The following is a 17453-nucleotide window of genomic DNA, read 5'->3' as shown; positions in this document are numbered from 1 at the left end:
TTTAGGAGGACAGATGAGTGATTTAGTTCTTAAAAGCGGTTAATTACAAAATTACGGTTAGAATCTAGAGAATTAGGGGAAAGTATATAGGAGTTGTAGAAGTTAATTAGAGTGCCATCGCTGTGATAGTGTGAGCCGGGGTAAGCTTGGTGCTACCTCTTTTCTTTTGTTTGTTATTTTCTTTAAATAAGATGATTGAGAGTTTCTGAATATTGTGAAGTGAATTATGGAATGGAAATGTGATTGGTATTATTTGAGAAGAAGAAAGATTGAATGCTGAAATTTGATTGTAGTTCAGTAGAGAGAATGAGTCTGTGTTTGTGTGAAACACCGTAATGTGAATGGCAGTTCTGTGTGAAGAATTCCAGTGATTGGAATGAGGATAATTGTGTGCTGAAAGCTGTGAGGGTGTAGTATTACAGTTGGAGATTATGAGGGTGAATATATTGGTGGAAATAGCAGTTATTGGTATGACTGAATTGCTATAAGGAAGAGACCGATAAGGTGAAGGAGGAGATTATAGTTTCCTTGTGTGTTCAGATATTGGAAATAGAGATGATACATTCAGGAGGTAATTGATTGTGTGATCCTAACGTAAACGCTTAAGCAACTAGTTATTCTCTATATTCGAATCCTCCTATATGGATTTATTCTCATTAGATTAATTTGGAATAAGTAAAACGAGTAATCACATTTTGGCGCCACTGCCGGGAAGTGATAATAGCTTTGAGTGTTAAGAATTAATTATCAAACGTGTGAGAAAATTGATAATAGAAGACAATTTTAGTAGTGTTTGAAGCAAGATTATAATTAATAAGAACGAGAGTATTGCATTGAGGAAAATAAATCAGTTGAGAGAAAGATAGGAAAGAGTGCAAGGAAGGAACTTGCTTAGAGTAGAGCAAGAACGTAATCTTAAAAGGAAGCATCGATAGAATTGGATTAAATCATGGTTACAAGCTTGTCGGTGCATCCAAACATATCAAGAACAAGACAAACTGTTAATTTTGTAATCGTATGTACCATTAGAAAAACTGCCAAGAACACTCGCGGAAAATTTTGTTAACATTCCAGTGGAAATCTTGAGGCCGTTAATTGAAAGAGAAGGAGGCATAGAAGAATTTGGTACTCCATTGGGTATTTTTTCAATAGGGGGTACCACTGAAACGAGCAATAGTGGCTCTTCAGATTGGCACAAATTGGTCGCCAATAAAGATAACTATATTATATTTCAAAATCTGACGTTTTCACTTATAATTCAACCAATAAAACTAATTACAAAAAATAATAGTAAATCGAGGAGCACTGAGAGCTCGAAAATTAGAATAAGAAAAAGTAGAGATTATTTTGAAACGGAGTTTAGCGGAACAAGAAATTCAATGGCATCAGGAGGATCAGCCATTTCGATTGCAATACAAATAGGTGCAGTAGGCGATCGTACGACTAGTGTTGCGCCACTACCTACTTTTTGGGGATTTCCGGGTGCGGATCCTGATCAACATTTGTCTCAATTTCTTACAGCATGTGTAGCTAATAATGGCAGAACTAAAGATATTTGGTTGCGATGGCTTCCAGCAATCTTAAAAGACACGATGTTTGAATGGTACAACCGCCAACCAGTGGATCAATTTTCGAATTGGGAAGCATTGAAGAATGCATTTTTATCTCATTTTCGGCCAATTAGTTTTGAGGACCGCCTTTGAGAGAGGTTAATGAACAACAAAATGATCCTAAGGGAGGTCGTGGAATCGTACTATGGCCGAGTGGCTGATATACTCAGTAAGTGGCCTAATTATCAAATGCCTGAGGCATTTATCTTATCCATATTAATCAATGGTTTGCACCCACCAGAGCTAAAAATGTTTATAAAAGAAGTTCAAACTGTTACGGTGGCTGCATCCTTTAATAGAGCTAAGGTTTGAAAAGAATGCCATTATGATCAGTTTTTAATTGCGGGAGCCACGATGATTCCAATTCAAGGTAGATATCAAAATCCGACTTGGAATGAATCAGTGGGTAGTTATTCACGGATGTTACAAACAGGGGCCAATTCCAATACCAATATTCAGGGGCCAGTTAATGTCACCCCATTGCAAGTTATACCACCGAACATGACAACAACGTATGCTCCATATTTTTCGTATCAACAACAAGCATTAACTACGGTAGAAATACCTATAATGCCAGCCCTAAAAGATTCCAATGAAACCTTGTTATAGAATTTGATGAAGAAAATGGAGGAAATGGCTATCAATATGGCCAAAGATAAAGAAAAGAGGCAAAAGCCTACCAATACTAGGACCAATGTATGGTGCAGTAATTGTAAGGGCCACGGTCATTCTGTAACAGAATGTCCCTCACCCTCACAAATAATGGGTCAATGTACATTTTGCGGAGGAAAGTACCTAATAGCAAATTGTTGGAATTGACAAAGACAACAACAACAATTTAGTAATTAGACCATGATCCCACCAACCTAGTGGGATGTCAATCAAGTACAAATGAGAAATACGTTGTCGTACTGTAAATGCTTACACTATGTAAAAATTAGTTAAAACATATTATATGTTGATAAATCTAGATGTGTGTTAAAGTGGCTAGTAGATTAAATTAAAAAGAGTTGATATATAAGAAACTTTACTTTGTAACTTTATTTCTTTTGATTTTGATATTATATATATATATATATATATATAGGACCTAAATATTTAGTATGAAGCCTTGGGAGAAGGTAGAAGCCTAAAGATGAAGATTTAAACTAATAGGAGGTTAATTGGGAGGGATGAAACCAAGGCATGGTTGGATGAAGGTAGAAATAAAGATCTTCATCCCCATTGGTCGAAATCCATGCCCAATGGGCTTTTAGGAGGCTGCCCACGACCTTGATAAGGGTTTCGGCGACTTCAAAGAGGCCATTAGGAAATCAAAGTCAAGGGTTGTAAAGTTTAGGGTTTAGGCTACAATTTTTGTGCAAATTTTATAGGGTTTGGAGTTAGGGTGAATAAATTATAGTTGTTTGAAGTTAAGGTATCAATTTGAGACCTACTGTTACTCTTTTGAGTTTAAGAGGAGTCTTATGGAAGCTTTTGGAGATCGAAAGGTGCGGCTGAAAGGACAACTTCAAGACATACATGTTTTGCAAAGGAAATTTTGCATTTGGAGTTTATGTGAAGGAGTTATAGGGAGTTAAAGACAGTGCATTCAAATCAAAGGCAATAAGTGAGCGGTTTTGTTCAAAGTAGTGTTAGGAGCCATAACTTGAGTTTTCGAAAGAAATTTTGGCTCAAACTTTGGGAGAATGTAAAAATTTGTGTTAAGAAGCTATCTATATAAGTTTCGTGGCATTTGGACTTATGGTTTGTGAGATATAAAGAAAATTACGTGCAAGTATATAAAGATTAGGGTTTGAAGCAATTGTTAGGGTTTTGAAGATATCTCAAGATCCGCAATAAATTTGTAGTTGAAATTTGTTGTACAAATTAATAACAACATATCAGTACTTCATGTAAATTTTGATCTTGTTTGGACGGTTGAATCAAGTGTTATGAGGTATTGAGATTCGAGAGAATTTCTACACAAGGATATACAAGGTTTTAGAGTACTTCTACCATATTTTGGGTGTTGTTAGTTATTTAAGATTTAAGTATTTGGTGTAATTGTCCCAAAAGGAGAACTTATATATATAAAATTAGGGTTTTCTTATTTTAAGCTTGATTGAGTAATTAGTCACAGCCAAAAGCCCAGCGCTTTCTTGAGGCAAAACCTCTCTACCCCGACAACGTTTGGATGGAATGGAAATCGATTTAATCGACAAAATTGAGCATTCAATAACTTTCAAAGTTCCAATTTTAATCAGAGGTCTGCATCGAACCCTCAAAACTATAGTAAGGAGCAGCAGAGGTATCAGCAATATGCTCCACCGACATCATCAAACGAAGTTCCCTCAATACTAACGGGACAACCAGGATCATTTTCTAACCCTACATGGAACAAGCCTAGTAGGTATATACCGATGGAGACACCCAATATGCCTGATGGTGGTGCAAGAAGACCACTTCGTTGTTTCTGTTGCAGACAGATTGGTCATTATGCCAATGAATGTCCCAATCCTAGAGCTAGTGACAATTATGCACCAATTTGTGGGAATTGCAAGTAGTCGGGGCATACGTATCAGCAATGTAATGCTCCGTTCAATTTCAATAATCGGGATCAACATATTCAAAGTCAAGGAAAAATTGAGGAGATAAATCGAGGTCCTCAAGATTCTCTGATAAATTGGGTAGAATGTATCCAAGCCGTTCTTACCCGAAGTCAACAAAAGGGAAAAGGACCAATTCAACATCTGGATAATCCCGATGCGAAAGACCAATTTGACCCAATAAGGGGACCATCCAATCCAGGTCCTATTACGAGTTTTGTACCCAATATGAGACCTGATTTGATGGCACAATCCAATGAGGTCCCAATTATAGAGGCTTCAGTTCTATTCCAAGCAGTTCCAATCTCTACGCAATTTCAAGAAATGTCCTATCCGTTGAAAGATCCTCTCGGGGGTAAGAATTCCAAGGAAGCCCCGGCTGCTGTTTCAATTCCGTGTCCAGGGCGGAAGAATATCTTATCTCACAAAGTTAAACTCAAACCAATAAAAAGAAAGAGGGTATTGGAAATTATCCTAAATATGGGACCCTATGATATTTTGAAGGATCTGGATGCTATTTGGCCTTCTATTTTTATGAAATAACTTCTACCGGTCGCACCAGAGTATCGTTCTACATTGAATTTATTGTTAACACGGCATAGGCATCGTAATAAAGAAGTTTGTAAAGTCAGTTTAAACCCTGACCCCGGTGCACCTACCATCGATGTTTCGATTGATGGTGTTATGATCTCGGGAGTTCAGGTGGATGGTGGTTCCAGCGTCAATTTAATGAACACTGATACAATAGATGCTTTAGATTTGGAATACTTAGTACCTACGACATTGGTATTACAGATGGCAAATCATAGCCGGGTTAAACCAATGGATATTTTATGGAGTGTTCAAACTATGATTGTCGGTATTGCATATGAAATCAACTATATTGTCTTTTGATTACAACGTTTGACTTTATTGTATCCAATTTTATTGGGACGACCCTAGTTTTATCAAACAAAGGCCAAGAACAATCGGGATCAGGGTACTTTGACAATTGGCAAGGGCAAAGACAAAATGGTGTTACAAATGTACCTAATACACTATAACGGGGAGTCTCAATTGCCAGCATCTGAATTAATGTCGGACAATAAGCTTAGCTCCGATGATAACGCAGTAGCACCAATTACAGAGGCGCCCGTGGAAGCAACACTACACTTTGGAGTGGTGTATCAATGTGGAGGTCCGGGGGAGTACTTGATATACCTGACGGACTCAAAAAACTCAGATTATGTTAGTACTGATTGGACGACCAAGTATGATGAATACCATGTTAGTGCCTTGGACACATGATTCAGTACTTCGTACATGTTGAACTTATCGACTGACTTTAAACCAACGCGGGGATTGAAACAGAATATTACCGTTGCATCTTTATGTCAAACTATCAACTTGGCGACCACAACAAAACCTCGGACAATTAAGGTCTACGAAGGTATTAAGGAACAAGAATTGACCTGCTGGACCTAATTTTTCTTGCATCATAAATCTGCTTTTGCTTGGACTTATGATGATTTAAAAGGTATTCCCGCTGAAGTTTGTGAGCATCATATCATTTTAGAAGAAAACGCTAACCGGTCTGGTAGAGGTAACACCAGATTAACCCAAAATATTCCCTTTTAGTGAAAGAGGAATTAGATAAACTTCTCGACATGGATTTTATTTATCCTATTCCGCATAGTGCATGGGTGTCGCCAATCGTGATGGTATCGAAAAAGAATGGAAAAATCCAAATTTGTCAAGATTTCTTGAAATTTAATACGGCCACCAAGAAAGATTACTTCCCATTACCTTTCACAGACAGTATGGATAACATATTGTCATTATCACCAAGTAGTAAAAGAATAGGAGTGGGGCACTAGTTAAAGTCATTTTGTGGTATTATTTTGGATTGACTAGAAAGCCATTTTCTTGTATTTCTTGTGTTTTCAAGAGTAGTAGTTCCGATTAAGAGTTGATAATGAAGAGCCGATCATAAGTGTTGATTGAAGATATTCCAGAATGGATGAGTCAGCAGCAACAACAATTGGAACTTCGAGATGTCCAGATCTTGAAACTGGATGTTCAAGTATGTATATTGGATGAGTATAATGAAGATCTATTAAATCAATTGAAGCAGGAGCCAATGGAAGGATTGGAGGAGGACGAAGATTTACAGTTGGAACCAGAATTAGTAGAACCAATAACAGATACTACGGCAATTGATTATTTAGATAGGCCAGAGAGATCCCAATTTTTGTGGAGATTTGTTAGATAATTTTTAGATAGGTATCAATTAAGTGTTTGTGAGAACGCTGCACAGATAGGAGTAGGGCTATGTAGAATAGATATTAATTTGTTTTTGAAAGATATTGGTAAAATATATTAATAGTCCATATAATAGGAAATTCAGGAAGACGGATGAGTGATTTAGTTCTTAAAAGCGATTAATTACAGAATTACGGTTAGAATCTAGAGAATCAGGGGAAAGTATATAGGAGTTGTAGAAGTTAATTAGAGTGCCATCGCTATGATAGTGTGAGCCGGGGTAAGCTTGGTGCTACCTCTTTTCTTTTGTTTGTTATTTTCTTTGAATAAGATGATTGAGAATTTCTGAATATTGTGAAGTGAATTATGGAATGGAAATGTGATTGGTATTATTTGAGAAGAAGAAAGATTGAATGCTGAAATTTGATTGTAGTTCAATAGAGAGAATGAGTCTGTGTTTGTGTGAAACACCGTAATGTGAATGGCAGTTCTGTGTGAAGAATTCCAGTGATTGGAATGAGGATAATTGTGTGCTGAAAGCTATGAGGGCATAGTATTATAGTTGAAGATTATGAAGGTGAATATATTGGTGGAAATAGCAGTTATTGGTATGACTGAATTGCTATAAGGAAGAGACCGATAAGGTGAAGGAGGAGATTATAGTTTCCTTCTGTATTCAGATATTGGAAATAGAGACGATACATTCAGGAGGTAATTGATTGTATGACCCTAACATGAACGCTTAAGCAACTAGTCATTCCCCGTGTTCGAATCCTCCTATACGGATTTATTCTCATTAGATTAATTTGGAATAAGTAAAATGAGCAATCACAGATGTCAAGTCAAAGTTTTTTCCCACCTAAGTATTCAAACCTTAGTTGATATGAACAAACTCAAGTAACTGAAAAACCATCAATAGATGAAAAAACACTAACCAAACTAAATTATTTACATTTGACAAGATTTTGCAGTCAATGCCATATCATGTGATAGAATTATAATTACTATTATTTATTGACATTATTCTCTTTAATCATTTTAAATTATAATTAAAAAAAAAAATCTCATTCAAAATTTGATTGCAAGCAACCACAAAAAGATAATATATAACTTGAGTTTTTTTAATAATATTTTGATTGGTTAACTTAATTTGGTAGACATAGACATGTTTGTAATGAATAAAAATTTAAACTAATAAATTTAATATATGAATTTCTTATTTTTTAATAAGATAATATTTTTAAAATATTAAACATTGTAGAATACAAGATTCCATAACAACACAATCAATTAATAACATACATTTCTAACATTCACCTGTCATAGTTCTTAGTACATTGTTAATACATTACAATAAATATAGTCATGTAACACCTACTGTAATATTTATACACAATAATACACAATGTTGCAAGCATTTGAAATGTTAAATAAATGCTATATATTGAAACTAAAATAATATATTATAAATATTGAAGTTAATGATGAGTATTATATCTGATGCTTTTAAATAAATTGTTGTAATCCTTTCAAAAAACACACAACCACAATGATAACATTAGAAATAATAACATTACAATCATCACATTGTAATGATTGTATTTGTTGTAGTTTATTGTTAAAAATAGTAAATAGCTATGTTTTCTTTTTTAAAATAGCATCAGCTTTTGATGTTTTTCAAAGATTTTAGTAATTTAATACAGATGATAAATAATATATGTATTTTATATTTTAATCTTCAGATTACTTTGACTTTCTGTTCGTTGCAACTGAGTGTCTTTCAATGTCCACGATTATCTTTTTCTTTTCAGACACAGAATTATATTTTCATTTTCATAATAGTAATAATCATAATTTTTCATTACGAACCTGACTGTGAGAGCCCCAATCGTGTTACAAAATTAGAAAAGTGAAAAGTAGCAGATTGAAGAGAATTCTGAAGAGGTTTATATTCGCCTCGCCCGGGTATCAAGTCTTAAGGGCAGGGACTGCGAGGGGCGTGGGATGATAGTGAGGAATCGACGGTGAAGGGGGAGGTGGGGGGGGGGGGGTCTGGGCGGTAATTTTGAAACAACCCCTGTGCTCGTGCTCCCAACCTTCCCACGTTCTTCTGGGAACACATGGTAATAATATTATAATGCAACGAAGGGGAACAACGAACTCTACCACAAATCGCGGTGGGCAACGATTTCTGGCAAGAACAACGACGATAAATGGGATGAACGCGGAGCGCTCGGAATTGGACGAAATCCGAAGGCAGTTCGCAGCAACGGAGACGAAGAAGCGACGGACGGGGAGTGGCAGAGTTGCATTCATTCTGGATCCCGAGTGAGCTCGCTCGCCCGCTAACTGAGCTCGTGCTGGGTGACCATCCTCGTTAATCTTGCAGTGTGTCTCGCGTGTGTGATGTCCCTGCGGCATCGGAGCGTGGCGTTTGCGGTTGTTGATTAGGCAGCAGTCATGCCGGATTTCCTCTGAGGTCGACATTGAGGTGCAGGAGGAGGGAGTGAGTTAGGGAGTGAGGGAGGAAACCTACAACTGGACCTGGGGTTTGGAAGTAGAGCTGCTCTGCTGCTGGGTCGGTGCCATTCGTGGGGGTCTACGTTGGGACGTTGTGATGGTGCGGCACACAGCGATGCTAGTGATCGTGTTGCTAGCGTTGTGCGGTTTAGGAGTAGTGGAGGTGCACGGTAGTAGCTCTAACCACAAGTATGGCGCTGGAGATCCCGTGCCGCTGTATGCGAACAAAGTGGGTCCATTCCACAACCCGAGGTACGACTGGCGAAACTCTCTTGTAGTGATGGGTGGGGGGTGTATGGCGAAATTTGTGTGCATAAAGTGTACAGATCGCGTCTGTTGTCTTTGGGTATGATCTTTGGAAGCAAATGCTGGTGATTTGTGATCTCTTGCTGGTGTCCATGGAGAAGCCGGTGCTTGGATAGTGCATGTAATTGGAAGCGGTGGTGATTGTGTTTCTACATGTTTTTTTCCCTTCCTTTTGCCTTTTGCTCGGGAACCTCGGATGTTTCACTACTGTCGAACTTCGGTGTTGAAATTGACTTTTGCCTGCCTGCCTGCCCTTTTTTTTTTCCCCCTTTTTTTCCCCTTTTTTTCCCCTTTTTTTTTTTTTATTATCCTTCTGGGCGGGGTTCTGCCCCGACAGTTGTCTGTCGGTACCGTATCACTGAGGTGTTGAAGTTTTGTAGGGTTGCGGATATGTGCACCTGAAACGTCTAAGTAAAGCTGCTGCTTAGATTTTCGTTTTGCGAATATAGTGTACATATTTAGGACGTGGCTTGGAATGGAACTTGGTATGTGTGGTTGCTGCTGCTGCTGTATTGACCAGGAGTTCTTTTTTTCTTTTCTCTTTTTTCTTCTTCGGTACAACATGCCAAACTAGGTATGCTGGAGTACTTATCTACGTGTCTGAAATTGCAGTGAGACTTACAAGTACTTTGATTTGCCCTTCTGCCATCCCAAAGGTTTGTTCTCGTTGTTCCTTATCCTTCCTCTCATCGTTGCACTTTCTCGAGGCTCAGTATTCGATCCTTATGTTCTGGCGTAGTTATTGTTTTTTTTATTTGCCCCACTTTGTTTGAAGGCGTCTTTAGTGCTTGCATCCAGAAATTCATTGAATACTGATTTCTGTAGCTTTGCAGGGGAGGTCACTGAAAAGAGGGAGGCTCTTGGTGAGGTTCTCAACGGAGACCGCATGGTGGAAGCTTTATATGAGTTGAAGTTTAAGCAGGACAAGGAGATGGAAATCCTGTGTGAGAAGCCGCTTACTAAGAATGATATTAAAAAGTTCCGAGATGCTGTTAAGAATGACTATTATTTCCAGATGTATTATGATGACTTGCCTATCTGGGGCTTCGTTGGCAAGATAGAAAAATCTGGGCAGGATGTCAAGTATTCACTCAACACCCATGTTCATTTTGACATTCAATATAACGATAATCGTGTCATTGAGATTAGTGTCGATTACGAAGCTACGAACCTGGTGGATATCACTCTAGATAAGGAGCAGACAGTGAAGTTCACCTACACTGCGAAATGGAAGGCAACAGATAAGCCATTCAGTCAACGCATGGCAAAGTACTCAAGAAATTCATTCCTGCCTCAGCACCTTGAGATTCACTGGTTTTCAATTATCAACTCCTGCGTGACCGTCCTCCTCCTCACTGGGTTCCTTGCTACAATTTTGATGCGTGTGCTGAAAAATGATTTCATCAAGTAAGTTGATTGGACTTCAGTCACCACTCAAGGGCGCAAATATTCTTAATTTTTACACTATTATCTGTATGAGTTCGTAATATTGATAAACTCTGTTGTTCCCGTCAAATCGTCGAGCATCTTTAGATGTTTATGAAGCTTTTTGTAGAATCATGTGGAGATCATTCTTGACTTTGTGCTGTGCATCATTCTTAATGGCCAGGTATTCTCGGGATGAAGAGGTTGCTGACGAACAAGAGGAAACAGGTTGGAAGTATATTCATGGGGATGTTTTCAGATTCCCATCTCACAAGTCTCTGTTCTGCGCCGTTCTGGGAAGTGGAGCACAGCTTCTTGCTTTGTGAGGTTCTAAGCTTTCTTGCTGGTGTTTTTAGGTTCTCGACAATCTTTGTTTTCCTACCACTTACTGATGCACGTGCTCTGAAAGGTCCATTGTTTTAGTTGTGGCTTAAATCTTGTAGACAGTTGATGAAGAGTTTGTTGGTCGGCAGGTCCTTTAATTCTCAACTTGGCTCTGCATTAGGGTCACATTGCAGAGTGCATCAGACAATTTGAGCTCACAAATCACATATTCATGTGGTTCTGTAACTGTTACTTGCAGAGCTATCTTCATCTTCCTGCTTTCTTTGGTTGGAGTTTTTTACCCGTACAATCGCGGAGCTCTCTATACTGCGCTTGTTGTGATATATGCTCTGACATCTGGCATTGCTGGGTACACAGCATCCTCTTTCTACAAGCAACTTGAAGGAACTAACTGGGTAAGTGGATGAGTATGTGTGTCTATTTTGGGTCCAGTTGATTTCTATTTCGGGGGGTAATTTTAAAGGACTTCAAGGCTGAAGTTATCTAACATGAGTGACCTCCTTCATTTCCAGTCTGTAAAAGTCAGGAGGTCTGGTAATTTTTATTGTAGCTGAATCACGAGAGGTCATGAAAATTTGTGGGCGATGGTAGATTCTGCTTATGTCAAACTTATACTTTTTCTGTGTCCTGGGTGAGTGCAGGTTAGGAACATACTTTATACTGGTGCATTGTTTTGTGGGCCTCTTTTCCTCACATTCTCTTTTTTAAATACAGTTGCTATTTTCTACAATGCAACTGCAGCCCTCCCATTCGGCACAATTTGTGTCATTATCTTAATATGGACGCTTATCACCGCTCCTTTGTTGGTTTTGGGTGGTATTGCCGGGAAGAATAGTAAGATTGAATTTCAAGCTCCTTGCAGGACTTCGAAGTTTCCGAGGGAAGTACCACCTCTCCCTTGGTATCGCCACACTGTTCCGCAAATGGCAATGGCTGGGTTCTTGCCATTCAGTGCCATTTACATTGAGCTATACTACATTTTTGCTAGTGTGTGGGGCCACAAGGTCTACACTATCTACAGTATTCTTTTCATTGTCTTCATCATTTTGATCATCGTGACGGCTTTTATCACAATTGCATTGACCTACTTCCAGCTTGCTGTTGAAGACCACGAATGGTGGTGGAGGTAAGATCATCTCATGTCGCTGAGGTTGGTGTACTGGAGTCATTGAACTGATTGGGGTTTGCGTGTGAATAGACAGTGCAGATTGAATAGCATACAACCACTCACACTCATGCACGGTTTATACATTGTTGGGATCCCTTTTCTCGACGTATTGATGATATGAATTGTCTGTTCAGGGCCGTCCTGTGCGGAGGTTCAACTGGAGTTTTCATTTTTGGATACTGCTTCTACTATTATTATGCCCGATCGGACATGAGCGGTTTTATGCAGACGTCGTTCTTCTTCGGCTACATGGCTTGCATCTGCTACGGCTTTTTCCTTATGCTGGGCAGTGTTGGATTTCGCGCCTCACACTTGTTTGTTCGGCATATTTACCAGTCGATCAAATGCGAATGAGGTCTTTGCTGTGACATCGATGTCCTACTCCAACATGGTATTATGCTGAGGCTCGACTCCACAATTATGAAGACAAAATAAACTCATCAGCATGTTAACCTCCAGAGCTTCATATTGGTGATAGATATAGGGTTGTCTGTCCCGACTCTATTAGGAATATGAATGATATTGAAGTTGAATGTTTTCATTCGAAATCTACTTTTAGCTCAGACTAGTTTCCTTTGTAAGTAGAAATTTCGGTCTCAAGATTTCCGTACATTGCTGTACCGACCGGACATATCAAGTTCAGCAACGGATTTATACGATTAATTAATTGACCAGAGTTTCAATGTTGTTGAAGGCAATTGGCTTTGCAAATACTTGACTGGAGGAACTTCGTGTTTCCTGTAGGCTCCACTCTCAAACAGCTCTAAATCTGGCTCTGCGAGGTTTTCACCGCACCGTCTTCTCAGCACCTCATGCTGCTGTTCCTGGCCCTGAAATGTGAAAATCAAACAACAGAAGCCTCGGAAGGTGCGCGAGATGACATGACAGTTCCATCATCGGCTGGAATGCAGGTCTAGTTCTTGTTGCTGTCGGAGCTGCTGGTTGTCGTATGGGGGGCTACAATCTAAACGCCACGCTATGCTTTTGCCCCAACTTCATCAAATCGCTGTGAAGGATGTTTTCAGCTAAAACCTTTCAAGGCAAGTGTGGACAATCATTTTTGGCATTTAGAGTGAATACAATATAGTCTTAAAATATTACTTTTTGTAAGTGATGTTTCTTCAAAACAAGGGCGAAAGTCTAGACCAATAATTTACTGTTTTTATTCTCTCATTATTTATTTATAGTTTTCAGAAAAAATTATCAATGATAATGTTTCTGGACTTGGGTCCAGATATTTTAATCTATGCAAGCAATTCGTAGATCACATGGGCTTTTGTTTCCATAAAAGTTTTTTTTGGATATGAACTTTTGTTTCACCACAAAGACTTTAAGTACTATATGTGTAACTTAATGTCTTGAATGTCACAGGTCATATATCTCACAAGAAATTCGTTATTTGTAGTAAAGGAAAACAAGTAAAATACTTGGACATAACAATCAAATTAAGCATCAGACATGTGACATTTGTAATTGAAAATTATAACAAGGACTTGCGTACATGGTATGTATTCCTTCTATAATATATTATTCTATAAGATCATTAATTTATTTTTTAATAATAATTTTTAAATTATGATTTGCAGTGTTGACTGCCCTACAGAATTCTTAAGATCAAATAGATAATTTATTCAATAAAATTTCAGAATTGTAAAGTTGTGTATGTATATAATTATGAAATGCCCCAAGTGGAGACTCTTCTTCTGTAAAGCATCCAAAATTGAACAAATACAAAAAATACTATCCAAAATATTTCTGAAGCAGATAATTGACCTAAATCTGTATACGAGCATTCAATCTTTTTAAAATAAGAGACTATTACACAAAAAGTATTATGGAGTAATATAATATATATATATATATATATATTGATATAAAAACAAGTGCTAGAATGAATCTAATGAAGTTTTTAAAATCTTTGTCAAAGAAGAAATCAAAACATTATGATTTCAAAAACAAAGGATTATATATATATATATATATATATATATATATCTATTGTATTGAGTAAATAAACACTAAAAATAAGTACGTAAAAATTTCATATGAAAATGTTGTACAATATTTTTGGGAATTGATACTTTTACCTAGCATTGTGTTGCATCCACTACATTGTTGTTGTTGTGGTTTTGTGATGTATTCAAAGGCAATTATGCTCTTATTGTTGTTTCAATGGGGCAGCCCTTTGTCTTTGTTAGCAATATAAGGTAGTGATTGTTTTCAATAATAAGGTCTAAATAAGGTCTAATGCTTTTGCTCTCACTACAACTCACTTGGCAAAGATCTTAAGAGAGTACAAACTTTCCTTCCAAAATTGCCCAAGTGAAGTAATTGTTGAAATGCAACACATCACAAAACAACAATGATGGCACTGTGGTAGGTGCATTACTATGCTAGATGGAAATAATAAAACTTTGAGAGAATTTTTATTTTATTTTATTTTATATATACATATACATATATATATATATATATATATATATATGTGTGTGTGTGTGTGTGTGTGTGTGTTATATATATATATATATATATATTCCTGAAAAACATTTATGGTTGTACATAGATAAAAGTAATATTTTTGTTTTCAATACTATTTTAATAATTTGTTTCAATGCATCTTAGAACTGTGAATTAAAATATAATTGTGTATAACTAATTATGTGTAAATCTACATTGTGTAATTATTCAAATCGAGATTTAATGTAAATATAAGATTTACTAGAAATGGCTTATTAAAATAAAAAAAACATTGTTTTGTTAATATTAAGAACAATGATATTTTTGAAAGAGAATTTAATTGTCTTCTGTGGTTTCTTACTAAGAGTCTTATTTTAATAATACAATTTATAAGTTTTATAACAATCAATCAATAATCATTGCAAAGATCTTGACATAGAACAATATTTGTTTAATAATATAATGAGACATCCAACCTCAAGTTCTAATTTTGATGGAAATATCTTATTGGATTTAAATATATTCAAGTATTCTACATAATATGTATTTCTATTACTTTCTTCATTTTTTCTTATAATTTTATATATACTAAAATAGAATCAAGTTTATGAACAAATATTTAATGAGTTCATTCATTGACATTATCAATAATACTATTTTGTGCCAATAAAATTGATTTATTGTTACCTTTTCATCTTTTCATATTCAAACTTTTATTCAATTTAAATTGTTCTTATTAAAGCTTTCAAAGTTAAAGTTGCATTTATATAACTTCTTGATTCATATATAAGATTCTTTTTAGGATTCTACTTTAAATTACTTGAGATTTATAATACTATTAAGATTTATAAATACATGTAAAGTAATTTATTCAATATCTAAGAGTGCATGTTTTTTTTTAAAAAAATCAATAAAGGATGACAAAGAATGAACACAATGAGCTAAAATAAATAAATAAACATTATTTGCTATAATTCTAGTTAATTGTATACCAACCTTTTTAGTAGAATTATAAATCAAGTCTTTAAGATGATTCATATTTCCAAAATATTTATAAATATAGAATTGAAAAATTCTACAAAAAAATCAAATGTATAATCATACTTTTTATTCTTCTATTTCTTTTTTATTTTTTCTTCATAAAATCCTTTAATAAAATCCTTTAATTGTTCCAATAAAATATTAAAGGATTAGTATGAATGAATTTGTAATGAATTTTCTAAATAGATTTGAGAACTAAATGATTTTAGTATATTATTCCATTAGAAACCATTCTTTGGATTCTTAGTAGAGGACACATAGTACATTCAATATTTAGAATTTTTCCATATATTCAAAAATAATGTTTGTAATCTACATCAAAAATAAAATTTATATAATTTTTAAAGTTTTGTTATAATTAGAATTTAGAATGAGATACTAATACAATATTTTCATTTTTCAAAAATTTTTGATGAAATTTTGAAAATTAATCATAAAATTAAAAAACTAGTTGGTGAAATTATAATGGTTTTGTTGTGATTTTTATTTGTTTTTATAGATATTCTTACTTTGTTTTAAAAAAGGGGAAAAAGATATTGTTGGTGTTTTTTTTCAACATCTAATATTATGGCAAAAAATATACACCTGTAAAAACATACATATACATATATTATTTATATAAATTTATATTAATTATTTTTCTAATAAAAAAACACCAACTTGATATCTAATTCTTTAAAGTATTTAAAAACAACAAAGATCATAGTCTTTAAGAATTTTCTTTTAAAATTTTGTATCAAGAGATGAAATTATATTAGCTAAGTCATATTATCAAATGTATTTTTTATATTTAGATTTTAGTTATTTTTTAAATTATTATTTATCAGAGCTTATGTGTAATCATAGTGTTTTCTATTTTAGATAATTTTCTGGCTATCTTACATGCTAGTTCTCATTACCAAAAAAACAAATTCTAATTTATTTATTTATTTTATTTTATTTTATTAATATAAAATTAATGCCAATATTTTGTTTTTTATACATGACAAATTGTTTTTACATGTCCTATATTCATGTTGAACTTTTTTTTTATATAGTAATATTTTATTTTTGTTTCTATCATCTTCAATTTTAAATATCAACTAACCTGAAGTATTTGTGCTAATAATAGTATCATACATATAATTTAAAAACAAAAACATAATCAATTTTTTTTAGAATAATTATATTATTATGATATTTTGGAATCATTATATACACAGCGTGCATTATCTTCTTATATTTGATTAGCAAGTATGTCACTTAAAATCTTCACAAACTGCCATATTATAAACAATAAAGATTCAAAAAAATATTTACAAATTTAAAAAAAGAAAAGAAAAATGATAATAAATATAAAATATTTATATTTGCATGTACATTTTAGTGAATTAGAAATATTACTCAAATGGTTTATAAAACATATGTTTGAATAACTTTAAAATAAAAATATGTTTTACAAAGTTAAATTAATCAAATATATGTTATATATATTTTCTTCAAAATTTAAAAATTCAAATTTTGTAAATCCAAATAAGAAATATATTAATATTTCTTATATATAGATATTGCCATAAATTTTAACAATTTTTAATCATCTACTAAACCAATTAGAATTAATTTATAATAACAATAAAATATACCTATGTATTTTTATAGTATAAATTTGTGTTATCATTGTAGTTATGATATTTATTTTAAGCCCTTGGCTTTTGAATGATAAAATTTGGGAATTTAATTTCTCATAAAGAATCACATAGAAATCGAATCAAA

General features: G+C 34.6%; 1 protein-coding gene across 2 annotated transcripts; it reads left to right on the top strand.

Annotated features, from left to right (window-relative positions):
• The first annotated feature begins 8827 nt into the window (after window positions 1–8827).
• On the top strand, window positions 8828–13470 carry LOC112289721 (transmembrane 9 superfamily member 2). 2 transcript variants are annotated; one of them, XM_024535208.3, is made up of 8 exons: window positions 8828–9211; window positions 9878–9921; window positions 10099–10672; window positions 10875–11012; window positions 11274–11430; window positions 11677–12161; window positions 12338–12594; window positions 12948–13470. In XM_024535208.3, exons 1-7 carry the CDS (start codon window positions 9057–9059, stop codon window positions 12555–12557), a joined length of 1773 nt encoding a protein of 590 aa, XP_024390976.1. In that variant the 5' UTR covers window positions 8828–9056; the 3' UTR covers window positions 12558–12594; window positions 12948–13470. The 2 variants fall into 2 exon arrangements, with proteins under 2 accessions (XP_024390976.1, XP_090110690.1); XM_090254564.1 differs by having other exon boundaries at window positions 12338–13470.
• Window positions 13471–17453: the final 3983 nt, after the last annotated feature.

Source organism: Physcomitrium patens, chromosome 12 (genome assembly GCF_059467195.1).
Source record: "Physcomitrium patens ecotype Gransden chromosome 12, ASM5946719v1, whole genome shotgun sequence".
Classification (NCBI taxonomy): Eukaryota; Viridiplantae; Streptophyta; class Bryopsida; order Funariales; family Funariaceae; genus Physcomitrium; species Physcomitrium patens.
Note: the sequence above shows the minus strand (reverse complement) of the source record. Positions and strands in the feature narration are given on the sequence as shown.